The sequence below is a fragment of the Pogona vitticeps genome, chromosome 1, assembly GCF_051106095.1.
Source record: "Pogona vitticeps strain Pit_001003342236 chromosome 1, PviZW2.1, whole genome shotgun sequence".
NCBI classification, from domain to species: domain Eukaryota; kingdom Metazoa; phylum Chordata; class Lepidosauria; order Squamata; family Agamidae; genus Pogona; species Pogona vitticeps.
The window spans coordinates 122,562,361-122,588,297 of NC_135783.1; the positions used below are offsets into that span (position 1 = coordinate 122,562,361).

Here is a 25,937-nt window from a genome sequence, read left to right on the forward strand (position 1 = left end):
ATTTCCCTCTTGAACATTCCAGGGTCCTGGCCAGTCCAGGGATACATTAGGGTTCAGTAATGGTCCATTCTCCCCTTCCAGTAAGGGGATTGTGTCCTCATCTCGGTGGTCCACCCAGGCAAGCTCTTGGGCGGGATCGATCATCTGCCAGAGTCCTCCAATTGCCCCTTCGGCTGCATCTCCCAGATTCTCCATTCTAATCTCTCCCTTTGTTCTCTTTCAACTCTCTCGTTCTCCTCTCTCAATTTCTTTCTCCACTCTTTAGTCTCCCTCTCTCCCCAATAATATGGTTTAGGGCTGCTTTCTTGTCTTCTCCTGGCGTCAGCCTCCTCCATAGGGATCCTTAGTTTCTCCACTTTCCCAGTCCATGGATCCTCTAACCATACCCACTCCCAGCCTGGTGGTAACTCCCCTGAAAACCAATAAATTTCCCCAAGGCCCCCAAGACCACCGCTGTGGAGTTTCAGCCCTACAGCCACCCCTTTTGTAGCCAAACCCCTCCAACCTCTCCGCATTGTCCTATAGGGCCGTGGGGGTGACACGTCACTTCGGGGGGCCAATCCTGAGGCTGCACACTGGTCATGGGGGACCCCTGCTTCTATCGATCTGTCCTATAGGCCCACAGTGGCCTCACCAACCCCCTACATCATCCTAAAGCCCCACCCACCCAGGAGGAGGGCCCTAGGTCGATTCTTGACCCTTTGTCCCGCCTCGAAGGGGTGGCACACCTGTCAAAATTGATTTTGATGAGGCCTAGGTATTCTTACTACTTAACTCTCTGGTCTTTGAAAATTATTTCATGACCAATGAATTTCAAAATGAGCATGAGAACCACAATTCTACCAAAGCACATTCCTGCCATTATTAACTACCTCACTGGCTTCAATGAGCCTCAAAGTACTTAACTAGACTTTGAAACAAGTATTTTTGTTTCAAAACAAGGTGATTTAAAAGACCTTTTAAACTTGTCTGGATTATATGGCCTATTCATTATTTCAATGGACTTCATATTGTTTTTCTTGAATTAGAAAAAAATTGCTTTTGTAGTGGCTCAGTAACAATTATCACATACTACTACTAATACAAATAAGGTTTATATCTAAATGTTCCGAATGAAAACATTGTACAATATTTTCTCTCCAAGAACACAGTGGGCACAATCTCATTGTTTTTATACCAACATAACAAAATTGGTGTAAACCTTGGTGGTAAATTATAGCAGGTTGAGAAGTTAGTATGGACAATTGCTGTTGCATGTCAAGTTGCAAAACTTGGTGCTGATCAGCAAATGCCTATGCTAACTTCCTAACTTGCAGGCTTTTGCCACTGGGTGTCAGATTTCCTGGCTGCCTTGCCACAGGTGTTAGATTCAGAAGTTAGGTACTGTACTGTACTTGACCTTACCCAAGAGTCCTACAGAAATTTCTTAGACCTCCAGGAAAAAAATCAGAAGCCTTTGTTTGTCACAGCTGTAATTTATCTCACTTGTGGGTTAATCCCAGAATGAAACTAAACAATCACAGGTGGTCATATCAATATTCATCTGAATCTTTTCATTGTTGCAATAATTCCAGGCAACTTTAGCTTGTCTAGTTCTATAAGCTTGATTTATCTACATTGCTTCTATGTTCCATATGCACAAAATCACTTCAGAGTTGTTGTTAAATATAAAAGTCTTCCAGCTGTAGGCACATATACTTAAAAATACATCTTCGCAACTTGTGAAAAGTTAGAGGTGTGATTTCCATCGAAACAGTCTTACAACTATGAGAAGCTGTAGACATTCAAACACAACTTAATTTGTAGGCTGAAATCAAATCTTGTAAAAATAAAGGAACTCATAGCCTAAAAGAAGCATATTTAAAAACAAAGGACAGAGAATACATCTCTAAAAATATTAAAAGTAAAAGCACGATCACTTTAATAAATATTTAGCCTTAAAGCATGCTAAAATTATCAAATATGTTAAAAGTAAAATATATTAAAAATAACTTCCTTAGCCTCTAAGCACAGTATCAGATATATGCACAAAATAATACATTTTCTATACTGCCCAACCATACCAATTACACTGTCTATGGAGAAAATTTCATGATGATTGTTGTTCTTGATGTCTGGTGCCCAAAAAAGCATGGATCTGTGACGAATGCCCTCCTGCCTTTCTGTTTGTGTATGTCTGTACATCTACACATATTTACAACTGTTTAAACTGCTTTGATTTCCCCTAATCTGTTTTCTAGAACTTGCCAATTACAGAAGTCTGGTGTTCCAAGGAATGTTTCCTCATTATGACTTCTCATTACTTTTATACCCCTTTGTCACTTCAGAGATCTGCAGACTTATATTTGGCTAAATTCCATTATTATGATAAACAGGATTGTTATGAATAATGTTTGGCATAGCTTAGAGCTCTAGTGGCCTAGAACTTCTAAGACCCCAGACGAATAAAACATCATAGTAATAATGGGTTAGGATTCTAAACTCTTGTAAACTTAAAAATATTACAATCACTGGTACTGTGTGCTATTGGACTATAACGTATTTCCAAAATATAAGACAACCATCATTTTCATATGAACAACATCATTTCCACTACCCATAACATCATTAGAAACTTTGTTTACTTTAATTCATTTGCATGCTATTTACACTGGTTGCCTGATGCCAGTGGCTGTAAAAGGATTTTGGCCAGTGCTTCAAAGCTGTCAGCTTGCAACTGAAGCATGTCCTTATCTCCCAAGTGACTGTATGAAACTTGAGGAGCTGAGAAACCTTGTGCAAGAACAAATAAAGAAAAATGATTTCTGAAGGAAGCTCCACTTTTTATTATTTCTGTTTTGACCACAAAAGAAGCAGAATTGCCCATAAATCTATAATTTCAAAAACAAAACAGAAATATGGCAAGATTGTATTTTCACATATGAGTAATTGAAATCCATGCACTTTCTTAGTCTTAAGTATGTAGACTTTGCTTGTGGGCCCAACTATAACTGAAGTGCCATTGAAACCTGATGTTTCTTCAGAATTGTCCCCAGCATAAGGCAAATATAGTATACTGTATTTTGTTGCACTGGATAGCTTTTGTTTATGTATTGTATTTTTTAAACCCACCTTCCTTTCAAGAAACTCAGGATGACATATGTACTATGTCTTCATCCCTGCATTTTATTGTCCCAGCATATGAGTAAGATTAGACCCAAGGTTGTCCAGTTTTGGGGCCTAATGTAATTCACATGTTGGGACAATAAAATGCACGGGTGGACACATGAAGCTGAGGGGCCCTCACTGATGCAGTGAGGTGAGTGGCTATAGATGTCTTGACCGATCTCTTTCTCTCATTCTTATCTAATTATTTTAGAATGCAAGCAATGAATTTTTTTCCTTATTAACAGATTATTTACATGCATCAAGGAGAAATAAATCTTTGTTTTTTTAGTCAGACATTCCTACTCAGCACTTACCCTGATTTCTCAGAGAAAAAGTAATGCAGAAGGGAGAAAAAAAAGCTTAATTTAAACAAATATTAACCATTGAGTAATATTTAGAAGCTCATAAGACTACTGGTTCTAACTTTATATAATATCTTTATTATACCCAAAATACAAGAATTATCAGACACTATATCAGCCCTTTCCATTCCTTTTCACAGGGTTTTAGACCAAGTCCACGCCATATTAGAAGACGTATAATCCCTCGCCTTGAAGAAACACAGCCCCTAGTAGAAGCACGTCAGCTGAGTGAACAAGAAACATCTGTCAAAAAAAGAAAAATCAAAAAAGCCAGCAGAGTACAACCGGAATTCTACCATTCTGTTCAAGTCACACCAACTCGAAAGCCAGTAAGTGTTCCACTCTCAGTGAACTATAAAAATATTATAGAGCGTAAAAAGTTTGATTTTGGATATCATCTTCAAGCAATGTGAGAAACAGAACTTCTAAAATCGATAGTAGCTCACTAATGAGCAGGTGCTGAAACCAAAAATCTACTTCTTTGTCAGTAACGTAGATAACTGGAGAGAAAAAGAAAGGTTTGTTTCCAGAGTAGCAGTTGTATGCAGTTTCTGACATGCTGCATTATATGTCATTGGTATCAAAGTGATAGTATTCCTGAGTCCAGCACATGATAAGAGTATTTTTTTTCTTGGCTCCATACCCATTAGTTATACTAATAATTGTAATCTAACTTTATAAAGATATTAGGCATAACAGATTCTTTTATGTTGGGGAATTATAACAGCATTCAGAAAAAGATAGATCATTAGAGGCACTAATGGGGGGATACAAAAACCCCTATATTTTTCATGCAACACTTATGTTACTTACAGAATTCACTGATGTGTAAGAGTCATATGACACATTATGGATGACCAGGTCTATAATCCAGAAAGTGCTTGCTCTAATATATATGTTAATCTTTAATGATTATTTATTGGTTTTACTGCAGTGAACTAACACAGCTACCTGTTAAGAAATTATGGCTGTGAACTGGGGTAATGGCCAATAGCCACAATGAGAATATTTGGCTATTAGCCATAGTAGGTAAATGGAAGCTCCACCTTCAGAGGGTATGTATCCATTGCCAGGTGCTGTGAACAGAGAGTAAGTGATGGTGTTTAAGAATTTCCTATTGACACCTTGCAGACCACTGTTGAAGACAAAAGGCTGGATTAGGAGGAGTCTTGGTCTGATCCATTCATGATCAGTAGACCTGGTTCAGAGCATTAAAATAATCTTTTAATATTATTCTGTGTTAGTTTAGAGCTGACATTTTGTGCTTTTCAGATTATCTATTATTGATTAACTGCAAATGAAATGTGCTTAAGTGCTTCTTATGTATGTCCTGGACACCAGACACAAATAGGGTTTAAAAAAGAACCAGACACTGAGTAAGGATCCAGAGACATTGGACACAATTTAGGGATACTCACTGAGCTTTGGCAGCAAGAAACTGCAATTTCTGAATCAGTATTACTGAATATGGCAAAATTATTTCACTCAACAAAGCTAAGGTTTAGGAATAGTCTTGCCCTCCACCTGCTTTCTTACATGATGGTAGGCAGGCCTGCATGTGAATTTATTGCTAATCTGTAGGCTGGGATGGCAGTTTACAGGGAGTGTATAAAGAGACTTTGTGGGGTTTATTCCACATTTTATGAAGCAAACTCCAGAACTGTAGAGCTCCTTTGGATCCGAAGACTTGAGAGCTTGCTTGAGCTGAAGTCTCTTGGTTTAGCTATTGGGCTGTATAGTTTCCTAGAGCCCCTAATAAATGACCTTTGTGGGAATGTTCATACTTTCTTTTGAGTGTTCAAATCCTGAAGATTAAATTCAAGGGGAAGGCCACAAAAAGTAGGCAAAAAACGAGTCGTTTCCTCCAGAGAACAGCAAAAGCAAAAATAAAACCAAAAAAGGGGTTCCGCAGGATAGCCATGTCAATCTGTTGCAGCATAATAACAGAGTTGTGTGGTTTGTTTAAGACAAGAAGATTTATTACAATGTGAATTTTCTTTGACACACAACCCACTTTGTCAGATGCAAAACAGAGTGGGAAAAATATGCTTAATGTTAATTCTTCTGCTGCACTGGATTATATAACATTTATTTTCATTTTCAATATGACATGACATAGGCATCCTTCAATCTCAAGAGACTATGGTAACGTGCACTGTATGGAGGACTTGGAACAGCGTCTAGTGTTTTGAATCTCTTAGCATTGAATAGTTTTAATTGTGAGCTACCTTGGCACCTCTGTGGAGAAAAAAGGGACTGTGAAGGACAGGAAGAACAGAGTGTGCTGTCTCCTCCAGAAAGCAAGGACTTTGAAGGGAGAAAGGAAGAGAAAGGGGTGACAGTAAGAAAGAAAGAACAGGAAAGTGTTAAGATAGAGGTGCGTCTAACGGAAGACCACATGGTCGGGATACAAATCAAACAAACGAACGAACGAACGAAAAGGGCAAGGAGAAAGGGGAGGAGCAATGGTTGGATATATGGGAGGAGGCCATAAAAGAGAGTACAGGAGCGTGTGATTTTCATATTGAGACCGGGAAAGGAGAGAAGGAGAGAAAAGGGCAGGAGAATAGCAATGATTTACTGAAAGCTTTTCCCAACCTGAAAGTTGGTGGTTTGTTGCCTGAACTGATACCAGGAAAAGAAGGAATTACCATCATGGAGACCATGGAATGGATAGTGGTGGTGTACCCGAGGGGACGTGGTCCCTGGAAGAAGGTGATGCGACCAGATTCCACCTACAACAAGCCATGCCCAGAGGGGGATTGGGTCCGCCATCTGTGCTGCGGCACTATATGCGCACTCAAGAGCACCCCATTGAGGAGACCCAGCGACAGAGAGAGGTTTGGACTGGCACCCCAATATTGAAATGGGACTTTGTTCATGGCAATAGTGACAAAACTGATAGACGGTTGATTGAAGAGTATCCGTTTGTCCCTACGGAAGTTATTGTTGACACCCCATTGGTGAATAAAATTTGTTATGGTTTAAACATGCCATCTTTATCTATTTCCGCGCCAAATTTGGGACCCCCCAAGACTCCTAACGAACCTTTTGATAGGGACATATAAATAATATTTTTTTTGAATGACAGTTTCGAGAGACTATGGTAACGTGCGCTGTACGGAGGACTTGGAAAGTGTCTTCTCCAGAGCATGAAGCCTGGGTAAAATAATATGAAGGACAGGCCGTTACCCAAGCAGCAAATCCCCCCTCTCCACGTCACTGAAATAGTCCAATGGAAAGGCAAGAGCCAATACGACTGGTTTTAGCGACGTCGCAGGAGTTGACAGAATGACACGAACTGCCTCCGGGACTCTGGCTCCGGATTTTGCCTCAAGGTTAACTCCTGAAGCCTTTTCCATTGGTGGATATAGCCACAAGGCAGTGGAGGTTTGAAGTTGGAGTTTTCCTTCTCCTAGATGGGCTACCTTCCAGGCCTGACGAGTCCCACCAACCCGGCCTGTTCCCTTACGGCATGGAGGATGATGGCGGCACCTCAGTGGGGGTTTGAAGTCGGAGTTTTCCTTCTCCTAGATGGGCTGCCTTCCAGGGCTGAACGAGTCCCACCTACCCGGGTTTCAATATGAGATCATCAGATAAAGTCAATAAAGAAAGAAAAGAAACAAATAGCTAAATGGTTGTCCCTACTTTTACATGGGCTTGTAAACAGTCACACTCGTTGCCTCCCCTCAGGTGTGGGGAGGTGACTCACCCCAAAATGAAGGGTGAAATGCCTCTTTTGCTCCTGCTAGGAACCATTAGTGCTTCATCCACCATCTTACTTTTCACAGTGGCCAATCCAAGCAGATGCCTCTAGCGGAAAACCCACCCACTAGAAGGCACTAGGCCTCTAAGTATGCAAGTACAGTTTCATCCTTCCATAACTTTGGTGCTGTTGAATGCATTTTGCTCCAGTTCTGCAGACTGGATTTTCAGGGAGTAAGTGCTAGTGACTCCCTGGGATTTACTTTTGAGAAAATTTGTTGATATATGATGATATGGGTGATATGAATCTATAATTTAACAATTCACATATTTAGGCTGACACACTTGTTTCTGTTTGATTATATTTCAAAGAGGTTACACAGAATGTTCCTGTTTTTATTTAAAAGGCTTGGCCTGTATTGTGGATGGGAGAGCTTAGCCAACATGTTTATTGAGGTCATTGTTCTACAAAATATTTTGCTTTCTGCATAAAAAAGTAGTAGAAATGATACTCATTGTCACATAGACGACAGTTTTATATTTGCATTTTACAAAATGATTCCTCTTCCTTCCAAATGAAAAAAAAAACACCCCAGTCTAGCACAGTTACCTCTTATTACTAGCTGAAGGAGTGAAATGCCTGAGGTGATGAATAAGGGGAGTGACACTATCTTGTCACAGACTGTGTCCATGCTTTGTAAACAGCGATCAGCTGGGTCAATCCAGAGTTATATTATAGCTAACGCCACATTTTGGGACTAAAAGTGGCAACAGCAAAAATATACAGGCCAATAGTAAATGGCTGTCAGTTCTTTTCAGATGGTCTTCTGTTGTCCTTGATGTACTCTATACAACATACAATAATAGAGAGACGCATCCTTGGACATTGCCAAAATCTGATGAGTTTTTTGTGTGCTTGTTTTCTTTTGTGTGTAGTACTGACTTCACAATAGCAATTTTGATGTTTGATTATCAGGTTTTAAATGCCCAAGAAACTGTCTTCCTAATGCCACGCAGTGTACAAATCTCATTATCCTATCATTTGATTGGTTTTACATTTCCCTTCTTTTCATTTTAATTGACCCAGAGTGGTCGTCCAGACCAGATGGGTGGGATATAAATCAAATAAATAAATAAATAAATGATTGTGCTATTATGAATATCATGTTTGTGTAATCATGGGTAGGCTGGCTGAATAGCTCAGTGGTTTAGTTATCTGGCGGCAGACCCACAGATTGGGAGTGTGGTTCCCCACCGTGCCTCCTGTGAGTAGAGCCAGTCTGTGTAGTCAGAAGAAGGAAATGGTAAACCACTTGTGAGTATCTTCTACCTGTAAAATTATGAAAAGGGTTGTTATAAGTCAGAATTGACTTGATGGCACATGATTATTTATTATTATTATCATGGATAGAGATGGGGGCCTTGTATTTGTAGACGAAAATGAAGCCCACTGGCACAGGTGGCGGGCCCGATTACCTCCCACCCCTAGAATCTGCTGGTCCAGTTATAGCACGGTGTGTATCACGGCAGTAGCCTGGCTGCCACAATCCTGTTTCCCTACTCACACAGCCACTCTGCGGATAAGTGGGGAGACTCATTCTCCTGCCCCCTTGCTGGAGCGGCTGAGTGAGCAGGGAGATGGGGTTATGGCAGCCGGGGCTACTGCCACAATGATGATGTGTGTGCCACGCATCGTGCTGTAAGTGGACCGGCGGATTCTGGAGGCAGGAGGTAATCAGGCTTACCTGTGCCAGTGCTCGTCTCTAATCATGGATATAATAAGAAGGTAAGACAGAGCTGTGAAAGTGCTTTTTTTTAATCCCATGGCCATTATAAATATTGACCTACAACTCACAAGTCAAATAACTCATCCTTTAAATCTTCTCCTTCAGAAATTACTCCTTCTTGTCCTAGCTGAGATTGTATTCTTTCCATCTTGATTTATTGCCTTTCATCTTTTTAGTCCTTTTGTGTGTGTATGTGTGTTTTTTACTTAGTAAACACATACAAATTCCTCTTTTCCCCCCTTACTTTCCCTGACAGCATAATTTTTGTTCTGGTGCTATTACATATTGCAAGAACTATGTTTTAAATAGATTAGTCCATTGTTATGGTCCAGTAAGTGGAATTTGCAAGTAGCAAAAATATTTTACATGGCTGTGCCACCTTGAGAAACTTTCATTTTTGCAGGTGCTTTCTGAGCTTTGAAAAATTAGCTATGGATGTGATAATCCTCTCCTGCAAAATGCCTAGATGAAAATATACATCAAACCAGACTTAAAAACAATTAAAGCCATATCCTGCTGCAACAACCATGCTTTTTCTGAATGAGTCACTTGCTTTAATTTACATTTAGATGGGTGCTGTTACAAAAATTAGAATTTAGTAGACTTGCCTGTTTTATAATTGCAACATGGAACCCAGAAGCTTAACTAGACCATGGTGATGCATGTCTTAGTTATATCCCACTTGGATTACCATGATGCACTCTACATTAGGCTGCCTTTGGAATGTGTTTGAAAACTTCAGCAGGTCCAAGACAGGGCAGCTAGTCTCCTGACCCAGCTGGTTACAGGGATAATGGAAATTCTTTGTTACAGTGGCTTCTCTGCCTATTGGTCCATTTTCAAGCACAATTGAAAGTGCGGGTTTTGACCTAAGGGGCCCTAAACAACATGTCTGGGTTACCTGAGGCACTGTATCTCTCTGTATGAGCTGTCTGGAGTTTTGAGATCTTTGGGGGAGACCTTTTTTCAGTCTTCTCACACCCACAGACACATTTGGCCTTGAACCTGATCCGGAGACTTCAGCAGGTTCAGAATGTGGTAGCCAGACTGATGATTGGTGCAAATACATTTGAACACGTCACTCCAGTTCTGGTTGCCCGTGGCGTCCTGGATTAGGTTCAAGATTTTGACACTTACAAAGCCCTCCATGGTTTGGGCCCATGTTACTTGTTAGAGCATCTCTCCTTAATGTCATCTGCCCAACTGTGACTGGGTTCTTGATAAGCCTTAGGCAGTTCTGAATTTGGTGCAAATATTGAAATGGCTGACTCTTTTAAACCATTAACAGATTTATTCTAATTCAACATAGGTGTGTCAATAGCAACTTCCATGGGATAAACTTGATTCCAATCGTATAACTGGCCTTCAAACCTCATAGAATTATTATTATAAACATCTCTTCTTAACACTGGGGAGCCGGGCCAAACCGTTCCTTGTCTGCTGGATTACTCATCGGGGTGCTCCTCACTGCGCAAATGGTGCCACAGCATGGGTGGCGAGCCCAATCCTCCTCCAGCAGTGGTTTGTTGTAGGTGGGATCTGGGCGCACCACCCTCTTCCAACGACCTCATGCCCTTGGAAAGACCACCACTGTCCATTCTGAAGTTTCACTGATGGTCACTCCCTCTCTCTCTGGTATCGGGTCCAGCAGCAGACCTCCCACCTTCAAATTGGGAAAGTCTTTCAGCAGCTCACATGTTTGCGTTTCTTTTCCTCTCTCTCTTGTTTATTGAAATCCAAAAGTCCCGCTCTCCAGTTCCCACTTTTATATCCTCCTCCCACATGTCAATTCTTTGCTTCTCCTCTTTTCCCTTCCTTTCTTCTGTCAAATAGACCTCTACTTTAACTCTTCACCAACCCTCTGCTTTGTTACCTTCTGTTGGGTTCAGGCAATGAGCAGGCTGATGGGCTTTGTGGTGATCACCAGATAATAGGATAGCAAAGAGTCTCTTAGCAATAGATGAAGGAAGTCAGCCACACACACAAATGGATATCTGCCAGCAGTACTCCTGGTGGGCGACTCAGCAAGGAAGCAGAATGAGAAGGCGTCTGGCTTCTTCTGGCTCTTTCTCTCTCTCTCTCTGTCCACCTCTCTCTCCCCTGCCCCCAGGAGACTGATCTTTTATTAACATTACAAGGCCACAGGTAGTGACAGCATTACAGATAGTAGACAGAGTTCAGATAGGACAGTGGTTACATGTTATTAGGATTGGTCTGGGGAAAGGCAATTAATCAAGCACTCTGATTGGCCAAAGGAAAGGCCTCTATGGCAAGCTCTCTATGATAATGAGAAGGAGGGAGAATGATGGCAGCTCCTCCCCTCAAAAGCAGCCACAGGATGCTAGGAGAATTTTCTCTATACTACAACACCCATGTGGCTTAGCAACCTTGGGAATGGCACCCCCACAACCTCCCTCTCCCCTTCCTTCATCACCACATCCTTGCTGTCTGGAGGAGCCAGCGCACTCTCGTCCTCCTTTCCTTCATACCAACCCACAAGATTATCCCAGTTGAGGGTCCTCCAGTTGGCCACCTCGAGGGAGGCCCATTAATCTCTACAAGAGGTAGGCCACCTTTGTGGTGGTTCCAACCTTAGGAGCCTCGTGGTGCAGTGGTTAAACTGCTGTACTGCAGTCAAAAGTGTGCTTATGAGCCGGGGTTCTATCCCAGGTAGCTGACTCAAGGTTAAGTCAGCCTTCTATCCTTCTGAGGTTGGTAAAATGAGTACCCAGCTCGCTGGGGGTGGGGGGGACAATGTGTAGCCCGCATAATAAACTTGTAAACCACCCAGGGAGTGCTTGAGGTGCTATGGGGTGGTATATAAGCAGCACACTTTGCTTTTATGGAACCAGCTTCCGGAGGAGCTCAGCCTAGAGCCTTCCCTGTGGACTTTTAGGAAGCAATTGAAGACATCGCTTTGCAGGGAGGCTTTCTACACCGAAACCAGCTGACCACCTTTCCCCTTTTTTTTCCTTTCCCCTTCTCTTCTTCCCTCTCCTCTTCTTTTCTGGTCACTCTAGGATTAGTCAGTGCCATCTGTTTTTTTTAGGGTTATTGCCCTTTGTTCTACTATCTCTATTTTTATTTTTGTTTTCTATTTTACGAGTTGTAACCTGCCCAGAGTACTGTAGTGCTATGACACTAATGGGAGTGGGATACAAATTGGACGAACAAACGAACAAATAAATAAATAAATAAATAAATGTGGTGCATAGACAAGATAGGGTCTTTTCAGTGGCTTCTTCTCTGGGAAACCAGGCTGGTTCCCTCCCTGCGGTCCTTCTGCTAGCATGCAAAGAATATTCTTTGCAATCAGGTTTTCAATAGGTACTGTAGATAGATGCTTGGAAGACGTTTTGATGGGGAAATAATATTTTTAATCTTTTAAATGTGCTTCAAAGTTGTTTTCAAAGGATTTTAGCTATTACTTTTTAATTATTAATATTAATAATTTTTTCTAATAAATTTATAGTATTTTAAATTGTTTTATTACTTGTTTTTAAAAATTCTTTTATAGCTGCCTTGAATTACTCTTGGGAGAAAGACGAGATAATCAGTAAGTAATTTTTTTAAAAGGAAGCAGGAATAGTTTGGTACCCCTTACATCTCTCTGAGAAAGAGGACCAAAGATAGGCTTTCCATAGAGTGTCCCAGATTTCTGAGTCCACTTTGTGAACAAGTCCAAAGCTACCAGTTATGGTCAAGGACCTCTGGCACCACCAGATATCTCTGTTTTATGCAGCTATTGTCAGAGGAGCTCCATTTGGCCAAGCACTTGTTAGCATGGATGCTGAATTATTGTATCCCAGAGCAGAAAATATAGCACACTGCAGATCTAGATGCTTTGCTTGAGAGACAGGACAGCTGGGATTTGGCTGGATTCCAATAACAGGAGGCATGGAATAGATTTCATGCCCTCCTTTCTTAAATATCATGTTTTCTTAGTTTAATGATGTAGACTTTCAAATTTTATGGAGATATTCATTGAGATGGAGCCCAAATTCCTACTTCATCTAGCATATCTAGTAAATTAGTGAATTACTCTCACCCTGTTTCTCTCCTCACATTATTTTTTAATTTCACATCAATACAGAATGTGTAAACCAAACTCCTTTTCATCCACATCCTTTTGCACAAGCATTTCTGGATGCTTCTATGTAAAATCCAGACTTTAAGATCAACCCTCATTCTTCATCTCTTTCTATTAAAGATCTGGCAAAGCTAAGATCTTTATATTATTTTGTTGTTCCTGCCAAGGATTCTTTTTCATATAGTGGAAATTGCTAGTGACCTCTTCATAAAAGAGCTTTCTTCTTTGGCTGTGAAACAAAATTCAACTTTAGTCTACTGGTATATTTTCAATATACCCAGCCTGCGATTATATCGGCAAATAGTATGGGATTTGCTTTGGAAGTAAAATAGATACATTCTGTTTTTTAAAAACTGATCACATGATGCAAAGGCTAATTAAAATCAGCCTGGCTGTTTTTGCTTCTGAAGCATAGTTTTCCCACCTGTTTCGGGAGCCTCTATTTTTTCAAGCCAGAGTGATTTGAATGGTGTTTTCCCCATGAGATTTGTTGTTTTGTTCTCCAAAAGGAGATGGGGGAATGATTGTGTGGGTGGTATTCTGGTGATGTACTAAGCTGGATGTAATGTTTTGGACAGTGGGAACACCCAACCTTATGATATTTCTCGTTAGTCAACCTGATCTATTTCAATTTAAAAACAAACATACTATCAAGTTTAGTGCTAGATCACCTCTGCACAGACAACAAAAATGATAAAAACTTATATGAAATAGAAACAACTACATCAAACTAAACCACACTACTGTGTTTCTGTGGTATGTGTTTGTATGTTATGGAGAACTTTGTCAAACTTTCCTTTTCCCCTAACATCATGCAACAGTTTAAACAGCCCACTGGCTTTACAGTGAACCATAAAAATGCCCAGAGTAGTGCATATACTAATATGCAATCAATCAGTCAATCAATGAACCAATCTCCAAAAGGAGATCTGAGGATCAGCAGAGGGCAGGATCAAAGAAAGAGGTGCTGTGGGGCAGATCACACTGCATCAGATTGAGGGAGCAATGTGGACACTGCACCAAACAATCCACAGTACCTGTCCAAACAGAAGCATAAAATAGGATGCAAATCAAGCTGCAAGAAAATCCAATACTGAGTTAATGTTGATGATTGGTTTAACTATGACAATAAATATAAAATCATTTCCTCTTTAGTTCTTGAATAGCTGTTGTGTACATTTTGTTTGTAAAATAAAGAGCAGATGGGGAGGGACTGGACTATGACTATAGCATGATAGGAGGTTAGCTATTGCCCATTTCATGACTCCTGTCTCATTCATTACCGTGGCTTCACATACTATTTATTTTTTCAACAGGTAGGCACATGAGGATGTAGGGTTGAAAATGTAAAGTGGTATTCCTCTTTTTTTCAACTTTAACTCAAATACAGTACAGTGGTGCCTCGACGTACGAAATTAATCTGTATTGGAATGGTGGCCGTAACTCAAAAATTTTGTACGTTGAAGCACCGTTTCCCATAGGAATGCATTGAAAACCATTTAATCTGTTTCGGCGAAAGAAAAAAAATCTGCAAAAAAATAAAAGCCACACCCGCTGCCCTCTGCCTTCCAAAGCCACTCCGCTGCAGTCTGCCTCCCATCCCCGCTCCCTCCTGCAGTGGCGGAGGCAGCGGGGATGGGAGGCAGAGGGCAGCAAGGACGGGAGACAGAGAGCAGTGGGAACAGCTTTGGACGTTCCCGCTGCCCTCTGCCTCCCTTCCCCGCGGAGACGGCTTTGGAAGCCCATCTTCTCGGGCTTCCAAAGCTGCCCCGACCACCACAACGAGTGCCAACTTCCTGGGCTTCCAAAGTACTGGCACCCAGCGTGGCGGTCGGGGCAGTGTTGGAAGCCCGGGAGGCTGAGCCTCCCTTTGCCTAACCGTTAGGGCGAAGAAGCAGCCTTTTCGTCACCAGTGGTTAGTAAATTTAAATTTCCCGCCCTTTCCCCCTGCCTTTTTTCTTTCTTAGGTTGAAGCTCCAGCCGCAAGTAGAAGCACAATTTTGTGGCAGGAGCTTTTCGTAACTTGAAATTTTCGTAAGTAGGGACATTCGTAAGTCGAGGCCCCACTGTATAAATATTTAAATTGTTGTGAGAAAATACAGAAGTAAGACTGATCAGTCCAACCAGTATGCATAACCCTCCCCCTAAAATTTACAGAACTTGTGAATAAGATTAGACTGGAAAATGCCCTGCCTGAACCTGTGGAGAACTGCTGCCAGTCAGTGTAGATCAATAGAGGGGAGCCAGGGAACCCCAGAGGTTGTTCAACCCCACCTCCCATCCCTCCGATCTGTGCCCATCTTGGCTAGCTCCGAGGGACGTTAGAGTCAAACAATACATGGAGGACCACAGGTTTCTCATCTCAGTGTTAGACAGTACTGTGCTAAGTACATTAGTATTTTGAGTTAGTTGTAAGGCATCTTCATAGGCTCCTGTGTGGAGCAGAATAGATAACTCAACACATCGGCTAGCTGTCTGGTTTTATTCTTGGTCTCCATCACACATTCAACAAAAGCTATTGTCTTATATATGTAAAAAGAGTACAGAGCTCAGCCACAGATGTTTCCTTTTCCCGTATACTGCTTGAAGTATTTTGTGAATCATATAATATTCTATTGTGTCATGCAAACAATGTACCTCAAAACAGGAAAATGAGCTCTTTATGTTAGCTGGTCAGTGCAATAACACTGTTTATAAATGACTTAACAAAATTGCACTTATACAGGGCCTCATCACTGAAAGATTCTACCCATTCAGCATAAAACTTTAAAATACTATTATCCGGAAACAAGGACATGGTTTCAAAGCTGATGTTGTATTTTTAACAGAGTTTGCTGCAGTTCTGAAAAATGTAACAACGGATTTCTACAGTAAAGACTACATTGAAGCCTAATTTTCTGGGCTCATTCTAGCAGATAATCTGAACTGCTTAATTATGAAAATGATGTCCTAAAAGAAAAGGATCTTACTTGCTGGCAGATTTGAGCTGTTCTCTTAAAAGCTCGTCCACATATGCACAAGCAAACACACATGATCTAGGATTTCCCCCCTAAAATATTGACAAACTGTGCTAGGGAGGGGAGTGAACCTCAATAACATTAAGAAGGACTTTGTACCTGCAGAACATTTCTTCTTCTTTGTGGCCTCTGTGAATGCACACAAATGGGTTGTTCTGCACCTGTGCAGGATGTCTTGGAAGTTTCTAGAGCTTAAAAACACGTGATTAGTAGGACGTTCCCCCGTGGAGTGCATGCTCCGCCCACCCGAGGGCCTCTCAGTTCCTTTTAACCACCATGTAAGTTAGACCTATATCAGACCACGAGAGCAACTTCTTTCAAATCGGTACTCTGTACCTCACTCTTTTTTCTCATCTACCTTTCCGTTTTCAATCAACGTTCTCCCGTGAGGTTATTTTTCTTTTGCCTGTTGAGTTTTATCCCTTTTTGTTCACTCCTTCACTCCCCAGCCTATCCCCCCTCCCCTGCCTTTCCCATTCCCTTCCCGCCTTTTATGGCCTCTCCAGCGCCATTCAAGCAGTGTGTGCTCTGCACTAATAAGATCCTGCAATCGGACGGACACGATCACTGTCTTTTCTGTTTGGGTGAAGAGCAGCAGACACAATCTTGCTTTGCGTGCAAGAGGCTCACTAAACCAACCCTGAAACTTTGGCTTCAGAGACTTAGAATTCATCTTTGGGAGAAATCTCCTCACCTCCATCCACATCGATGGAACCTACGTATCTCATCACCGGTTCCACGCTCCGAGCCATCCAAGTCAGTGTCGAGCCCGACACCGCCATCACCAGGGCAAAAGGAGCAATCCAAATCGACATTGAGACCGAAGTCGGTATCAAAGTTGAAAGCCTCTGCTTCCCAGGCTAAAAGCTCTCCTAAAAGAAGAAAGGAAAAGAGCAAAACCAAAAGATCCAAAAAACTCCTCTGCATGGAGCAACCTCCTCCATCACTTCCTTCTCCAGTCTTGGAAGAATCATCTAGGGACACTCATGATTCTCCATTACCGAGAGATAATCATTCTATACCTCCTGCACAGGCTTCCGTATCAGTGAGTAGCCCTGCTCCCACTATTGGCCAGGCCTCTGCCCATTCTAGCCCTGTATTATCAGGACGGGTGATAATGATACTACTTTCTGATTCTGATTCTCCCCAACAATCTCCCAGAAAAACATACATCTAAGCGGAGACACCTCTCTCCACCTTATGATCCTCCATATGGAGAAGTCATCTATTATCAGGAGCCACCTCGTTACCATTACAAACTCCCTCGATACCACTACCAACCTCGGTATCACAAACAAGGCAACTACGGCATTCCATATTACCCATCCTATGACGCATATATCCAAGAGGACATACCAGAACAGATCCCCTATGGTGAGCGTAAGAGAGTGTGCTACACAATACCGTACCAGGCACGACATTTTCCTTTGGCATCCCTGTCTCCACCTTGACACGGACATCATAAACCTTATTCACACGCTCCACCTTCTGAACAAATCACTTCCTCATAACCATCTCGTAAACGTTATGACACATTACCAGAACAGTCGACATCGAAATAACCAGAACATTCAACATTGAAATGATCTCGACATGAGCCCATACCACCAATGGTATCGCAACATCACCAACCCTCAGTTCAAGCCACCACTACTTACAAGGGGCCACCACGTCCTCCCTCTGATCCTGGCAGATCGCAACCAATCAAACCTCACCAACCTGCCTCTCCCTCCACTTTATCTTCAACACATCAAGATTCTCACTCCAGCATCTCTCAAGAATCTCCATCTAACATACCTAACCCTGGATTGGATGTGGCTGACAACCACCCTCCTTCTCCATCAGAGGGTTTCACCTCCTATTCCCAACTCGAACGTCCTACTAATCATGTGTTTTTAAGCTCTGGAAACTTCCGAGACATCCTGTGTAGGCGCAGAACAACCCATTTGTGTGGATTCACAGAAGACCACTTGAAGAACTATGGTTACAGGTGGGTAACCTCTCTTTTTGTGTTTGTCAATCCAGTCCAAGAATGTGGTTAGTGAGAGGGGCTGAGAGCAGTTTCTTATTATTTCACAAACTGATTTATGCAATAGTGAACAAAAGTGCTTCTTTGCTTCACTGTGCAATATGCAGTAAGAAGGTATATTGCTGCCTCCTTATATTAGAAAGTATCCCTAATTTATAGCTTAAACTATTTATTAACTTCTAAAAACCTGGACAACTCCTGACCTGCTTTCTTTCTCTAAACACCTCTGCTTTTGCCCAGATGGATGTTAGTTTTGCTTATGATTTCTATAAGCTGTCACTCATATCAAAGGGCTGAAAATGCATGTGCTCACTAGAATCAGACATATCCCTTAATGGAGTGTACAAATTGGTGAACATAATTAAGATTTTTTGTGGATGGAAGATATGTAGACATTGGTATTGGATGGGGGAACATATAAAGCAGGAATAAGAAGTGTGCCATTTATATGTGAAAAAGCTAGCATAACTCTGAAACAGGAATTCCCACTTAATGTAAGGTGCTTGGGGAACCATGTGCGAAAATCCTGCCCAAGGCTGTTAACTTTGATCTGTTTCAGTGATGTGGACACACTCCTGTCAGAGAGCAGCAGCTCCCAGTGTGCAGGGTATCCTCTCATTTTGCCTTTCTGCTTTGAGTTAGAGTGTTAGATCAAAGGGTTTCTCTGGCCAATCCTAGTGGCGATTAGGTGACTAGTATCCTATCTGAATTCTTACAACATTCTATGTAATCGTGCTAAGTTAATAAAAAGAGTTCTCAAGGCATTGCCTCAGGCTCTGCTGGCTTGGAGATCTGCTTGTGGACTTCTCCGTACTTTCTCTAAGGCTAATTGCCTTCCTTTTAGATCACCTACAGCAGTGGTCACCAACCTTGGGCCTCCAGATGTTCTTGGACTTCAACTCCCAGAAATTCTGGTCAGCAGAGGTAGTGGTGAAGGCTTCTGGGAGTTGTAGTCCAAGAGCATCTGGAGGCCCAAGGTTGGGGACCACTGACCTACAGGACCATATTTGTTTGCTAGCTAGTTACTACTTGGGGGGGAGGGCAGCTTTAAAACACTACTTGGTTTTCAAATATGGTATGCTTTCCTTATGTAGCTCTTCATTTTCACACATTCTGAGCCTAATGGATTTCATACTGATGGCTGATTTAAAAGAAAAATAAAGCAGAATGCTTTATTAGCAGAAGACTTAATTGGTTGTTTCTTCACAGAGTTCTCCTTTCAATGTTTCTTAGTATTTATGTTTATCCGTCACTGTTTCCTGATTGCCTGCCTCTGCTGTTCGTACATTTTTTAAAACATTCCTTTAGGAGGGGTTGATGGTTAGTCTTTGGTCAGCATCAGATTAATAGTGTACATGTTCATGATGTTCTGAGACTGGATCCTGAGCCACTTGCATGGTATAATTTAGTACTTTGGGTTGTGCAGAATTAAAAAGATCTACTTAAGCAATAACAAAAAAAGTTGATGATCTCTCAGCAATTGCAGAACTATTTAATAATGTATGTGAGAGTTTGAATGAGTCTGGCCAAGGGCCTAGCATCTGGTGCTTTGTCTCTCACAGTGGCATACAGGTAGCCCACAAACAGAGGACCTGGAGGCAGTTACTCTCTGTTGCCTGTATTCCCAACTGTGGGAATTCAGAGGTAGTATGCTGCCTCTGATCCTATATGCAATCTATTAGGCATAAATAGCTGTATTTCTCATGAATTTGTATATTTCAGCTCCAGAATAATTTAAATTGGTTGCTGGCCATCACCATTTCCTATAGTGACAAATTTCCTAGTTTAACTATGTGCTGTGTGGAGACAGTCCTTTTAGCCATCGCAGAGTTCTGAATCATTCAGTTTCATAGGATGGTGTGTGTTCTACCATGAGAGCAAGAGAAGACTTTCTCTCCATATCATCCATGTTATAAATTGTTACTTTGTATAAATGAAAAAGCCCGAGACCTTCTAACCTCTCCCTTTAGGAGAGTTTATTCTGACCCCTGATCTTTATCATGCCATTTCTGCAATATCCATCTTGAGATGAGGCAAGCAGAACTGTATTTAATTTGCAGTTTGAAAATACTAAGCTTAATCCTAATGTATATGTGTGTATGTGTAAGAGAGAGAGACAGATAAGACGCTGCTAAAAGTAGTAAGAATACCTAGCCCATGCCTCATCTATTTGCAGAATGTTACAATAAATAAATATTCCATGAAAAATGACTTTGGCTCCTTAGAAATAGTTTTACTATAGCCCAGTTATTGTCTAAAAAGAAACAAAAGGCCCTTTAGAGCAGCAAGTGAACATTATCTTGTAAAAAATTCAGCAATATTTAAACAAAATTCAAGATAAACCACATTTCCTAAATTATATACTTGACCCTTTTCATATGAAGAAATCTGGGATGAGCTACAGAAGGCCTTGGCTATTTGCAGAATGTTCCAATAAATAAAACTGCCCTTTGCTCCTTAGACATTGCTTTACTATGGCTCTTGTTTCTCTGTTTAGCTTGCCAGCCAAGAGATGTTGTCCATACTAAAGAAAAAACAGCTGCGGTCAGACATATCCAGTAGAGGGAAGTGGTACACAAGCTATTGCAATACAATCCTAGGTAGAGCAAGTCAGTCTCCCACCGTCTGTAGCTTTCTTTAATCTTTTCATGTATTCCTCTTGTCTAAATGATTTAATGTGAAGTCTAAAAATAAGCCCTGTGGTACCATGATCAAAGCTGTGATGCTATCTTTATTTTGCCTTGATGTGATGAAAAATTTAAAATAATATGATTAGGAAGAGGAAATGAATATTTAAGGAAAATATGGGAAATATGCAACCTTTTCAGTTGAATTCTAAAAAGACCTAAAATTAAAACAATGAAAATAATAAAAATAAAATAAATATCCAACCAATACATAACAGGCTTGACAGCTAGATTAAAAATAAATCTGCATAATTATCAAAATGTGCACTGTCTGATGTTATTTACCACTATATCTTTAATATTTCTTAAGATATATGTGATTTTAAAAATCTGTAAACACAGGAATATGTACTGTACTGGAAGTGTATAAAGTTAATAATTTAAACATTCTAGGAATTTTAAAACATGCAAATTTGCCACAATTGTCATACCAATATTTAGCATCTAAAAACAATTACAGACCCTTCAGTACTGCAGGTTTTTTTAATTTTCAGAGGAAAAGGTGATGTTCAGTAACTTTTCCATCAAATGAATTCCATTAATGGCTCATTTCAAGTGCTTTCTCAAAATAGTTTGGCTTAACTGCCCCTCCATAGACTTTTTGTGTTCACTTGGATAGGAGCCTTAACAGGAAATCCTTAAACAAGCTTTGGCTACAGTTTCAGTATTTAAGGTTCATGCAAAACAGGGCAGACAGACCAGACACCTATATACTCTTGCTTTATTTTATGGCATTTACTGCTACTAAGGCCTCTATTACTAGTACTATATTTATTTTAAAACTTTTAAACTCACATTTCTGTGACAGAGGATGATCAAAACTGTTGCAAATGTTGAAACAAATAAAATCCTTTATTAGACCCTGATAATATAGACTATGATACCCAGAGTGGTGCAGTGGAGAGTGTGATGGACTAGGACTCAGAAGGCCAGAATTTGAATCCCCACTCAGCCATGGAATCTCACTGGGGTTGTGAAACTGGTAAAGCCACTCTTTAAAAATCTCACTTGCCTTGAAAAGCCCTAGTATATGTCAGTTCCAACTTGAGGACAAATGGCATAACATAATGTCGAAAAAGGCATTTTAGAGTAAGTATAGGAAAAGGTGGTCCTATAGAATAAAAGTACAGTATAAGAAAGGATGGCTCTTTAGAATCAATTTAAAGTTTATTTCAGTATAATTTGGCTCAATAAGATACTGTACACTTCCAATTGTGCTTCCTTATTAGGTCTTTTTTTCAGCTGAGAGTGAGCTTCAGCTTCAGCTGAGAGGCATACATAAGCATCATGTCTACTCTTTTGTGATATATTAGGCAGTGCATTCCACTTAAGCATGAAGTGTGGTGTGAGTCTTCCACATGGTGTGGAGTTTCCACACCACTATGGTCATACCTAAAGACAGCTAATACTTGCATGAAATCTCTCCAAAGGGTGAAGGATCATAATAAAGAGAAAGAGAGGAAGTGGTGGTTGTGGGTTTTTCGGGCTTTTTGGCCGTGTTCTGAAGGTTGTTCTTCCTGACGTTTCAGCTTTGGACTGACAGGTATTTCAGACTACTGTACAATCCCAGATTAAGGGCCGAGCCTGCTGGACTCTCAGGGAACTGAAGTCCAAAACTTGTGGAGTACATTAAGTCCCCTACCCCTATGCAGAGAAAGAATAATGAAGTGTGTATTAGCAAGGACGCAAGACAAAGCTGTTGCTGTACTCTAAAGGCCTAGGGCATCCACATGGTTTTATAAAAAGAAAAAAAGCTAGCTAGCTGTATATACTTGTGCTGTATAATTAATGGATGCAATTTAGAAAAATGTATCCTGTAAAAAAAATCATACTTGGGAAGAAGGGGATGAGGGTGAAGGGAAGAAAAGGGGCACAATACAGGGCCAGAGATTGTCTCATGGCCCAAGTCTGGTGTGTCAGGGCTGCTGCGGCTGCAATGACACAGCACGCCCGGACCCAAGCAGCATCCCGGGCTTTCCCCCCAGTCAATAAATGTCGCCATTGTTGGGCTCTCCGGTGACCTGCAGACCCTTACCGGGAAAAGCACAGGCACAAGACGGAGCCGGTGTGAGCTCTGAGCCCATTCCTCCTCTCTCCTTCGCAGTCTCCCTCCCGCCAGGACGGCCGGTGGATGCCCTCCCTGGCAAGAGGGCTCCGGGGGAAGGCCAGAAGCGTCCTCCTCTCGCTTGCTTTTTTGTGCCTGCACTGCATCATTTCTTGTTTACATTCCGAGCTGCCTGGTTGGGGCTCGCCGGGCAGCAGCTGGTACCTGTCCGGAGGCGACTGGACAGTCTCTCCGGCCTTTCCAACCCCGTCCCGCCCGCCTTGAAGGGCCATATAACTAACAAACCCGAGCGGCGGTGTTTATTGAAGCCGCCTCTCTCCTCTCCTCTCCTCTCCTCTCCTCTCCTCTCCTGAGGCGAGCTGGCGCAACGCGCCCTTTGTGCTCTTCCCCAGCTCGGCGCGTTGAGGAGCGGCAAGGAAAACGCCACATTTCCTGCCGGCGGACTTTGTCTGGGGGACCGGCCGCCAAAACAAGCCGGGGGGACGCTTCGGAAAGAGAAGCCCGGCCGCCGCACCAGAAAGGAAGGAAATAAAACCAAACGAGAGACTTTCCCAGGGCGTGGTTTCGGATGTAGACGGGCAAAAGCAACCGCCCCCCCCCCTCCCGCCGCCGCCGCCGTCACCGGCATCCTGGAGCTGTGATGGGGGCGGCTGCTCTCCGCGCGTCTCCTCCTCGCTTCATCAAGGACTGAACCAGCAGCCTAAGGGTTGGCACCTCTTTTCCTCGGCCTGGCGGGGGAGCCAAATGCTATCGATTTGTCACCGGCAAGCCTCCCCTCCCCTCCACACATTTTCATTTATTATTTTTTTTTAAAAAAGAGATAATCGCTTCCCTGTCTTTTCCTCCCCGCCCTGCCCCCCGCTTCTCTTTTCCTTTCTGGTGTGATTGCTGGGCAACTCCAGAGGATCATTGTGAGCCGGTTCCCAGAACGCCAGGCCATCGGGTCCCCCTCGCACAAAGCCGGCTGCCACAAATGCATTTTCACTAAAGCCCGTCTCTCCCCTGTTGCCGGTGGTGGACTTAAACCAACGAGCAGGAGCAGATAAACAAGGATGGTGAGCGATCTATTAATTGAGATTTTAAAATATGGTTGGCTGCTGGGAAGGTGGGAAGCTTTCCCTTCTATCCATTTCAGGTGGATTTTTCTCCCCTAGAGGCCGATCTAGACGACAGAAGTGTGTATTGCTTCATTTTGAAGTGGGAATTGTGCCTGTTTTAGTTGCATTTATTCACTGTTCTATTCATTTTTTTTTTAAAAAAATCTTCCCTCTTTCTCTAGAGCTCGGGAAACGCTTCTTACAGATGCTCCATGTCGTCCTCTGCGGATTTTTCTGACGATGACGATTTGAGCCAGAAATCTGGTTCCTTGTCTCCTGCTCCTGGTGACACCCTGCCCTGGAACCTACCTAAACACGAGAGGTCCAAAAGGAAGATTCATGGAGGATCTGTGCTGGATCCAGCTGAAAGAGCTGTGCTCAGGATAGCGGGTAAGATGAGCATGCATACATTTGGCAGGGAGGCACAGAAATGGAGGTGTGGGAAAAGGGAAAGGAGGAAGATTTGGGGAGTATAGTAACTGTATACATGTGTTTATATTATTGTGGATGTACTATGTGCACTGAAGACAGGATTCCATGATTCTCTGAAGGTGCAGTACCCTGGTGTCTGCTTAGACCTGAGCTCTACTGAGTTCAGTGGGACTTAAGTCCCAGATAAGTGGTTACAGAATTGCAGTCTCATTGCTCCAAAAGCCCTTTCTCAGTCCTCCAGGCTCTGTTTTCTAATGTGTTGGTGACTAAGCTATTTGGCCATGTTTTCCTGCTGGCTGAATTAATGCCCAGGGGGAGAAAAATACAGCTGCAGCATGTGCAGGTGCGTGCATTAAATTTTAATGGGAGATTGCATTAAGAGTGAAGAATATGAGTATTGGGTCTGTGTTGCATAATATGTATTCCTGACAGCGGTACAGTGAAGAACTGAACTCTAAATATGGTTTATGGATTACCCTCATGCATAGTCCAAACAGCATGTTTGAGGGCAGTATTACTTTTGAACAAACCGACATGGAATGGAGCATCATGGATACTTCCTAGTTTTAGGGATATAGTTATATTTGAGAATTAACTGCTGATCTGTTGTGGGGTTATGCTCAAATTTCCCTAGTAGCCTCTTTTGCCCTAGTTGTGTGTCTAGTGTTCTCGAAATCAGCAGAGCCAGAGCCTCTGAATAGCGCACTGCTTAGCTCTCCTCTACCCTGAATAATATAGGAGAGAGGCCCTACTGGGTACACACTACAAAACGGAGGGTGAGTTGATCTCTATTGGTTTTGAAATAGGTCAGGGAGTTGGCTTGGCCATCCGGCTGCAAACTGAGAAGGCAAAGTAACTTGATAGTTGAGGGTTAATGCACTGGTTGTGTCTGTGTTATCCCCGGAGCCTCTCAGGAGTAATGGGCATGGCGTGCATGCGTTTTATAATGTTAAGTAAAGACAAGTGCCTCAGTCAGGTTAAATTTATTTTATAAAAATAACGCACACAAGACAAAAAGATGCAAAAGCAACAGCAGAGCTCAGACCTATATAGAAGCCATAACTGGAAGTCCTGTTGTTTCGCCAAAGATAGAGCAGGCCTCTTGGGACGGATAGGTGGCTTGGAAATACACTTTGCACATGCTCAGGCGCGCACTTCATTCTGTGTATTCCAGGGCTGAGTTGTGGAACCTGTTTCCGGAATCGCCCTCCGCCCCAGTCCTGGCGATCAGGTTGCGCTCTCAGTGGGAAGCGGCGATTGCCGGAGAGCGGTGGGCAGCGGGGTGTGGGAGATGAAAGGGAAGCGGGGGCTCCCGCTGATGCTTAGGAAATCACTGCAGGCCGGCAAATCACGCTGTTTCTCACCGAAATCAGGCCCAACACCGAGATTGTTGTTGCTTCGCCGCTTGGTGCGTCTTTTAGTAAACACACTCGGGTGCTTCATGAGGGCGAAGGACAGCAACCAGACTGACTCTCCCTCCCTCGGAGGGGGCTTGGACTGTTTCCCACCTTGTGATTTT

The 25,937-nt window shown here is 42.3% G+C and overlaps 1 protein-coding gene across 9 annotated transcripts in view; it reads left to right on the plus strand.

Moving 5' to 3' along the window:
* Window positions 1-25,937, plus strand: part of DST (dystonin) — a 397,214-nt gene that overhangs the window by 27,081 nt on the left and 344,196 nt on the right. For 6 of the 9 annotated variants that reach the window (XM_073000291.2, XM_073000297.2, XM_073000283.2 and 3 more), the window contains exons 3-4: window positions 3,650-3,838; window positions 24,169-24,376. In XM_073000291.2, coding sequence (XP_072856392.2) covers window positions 3,650-3,838; window positions 24,169-24,376 — 397 coding nt within the window. Of the gene's footprint in view, window positions 1-3,649; window positions 3,839-23,503; window positions 23,945-24,168; window positions 24,377-25,937 lie in introns of those variants that run through there. The other 3 variants (XM_078386370.1, XM_078386381.1, XM_078386367.1) reach the window with 2 other exon arrangements.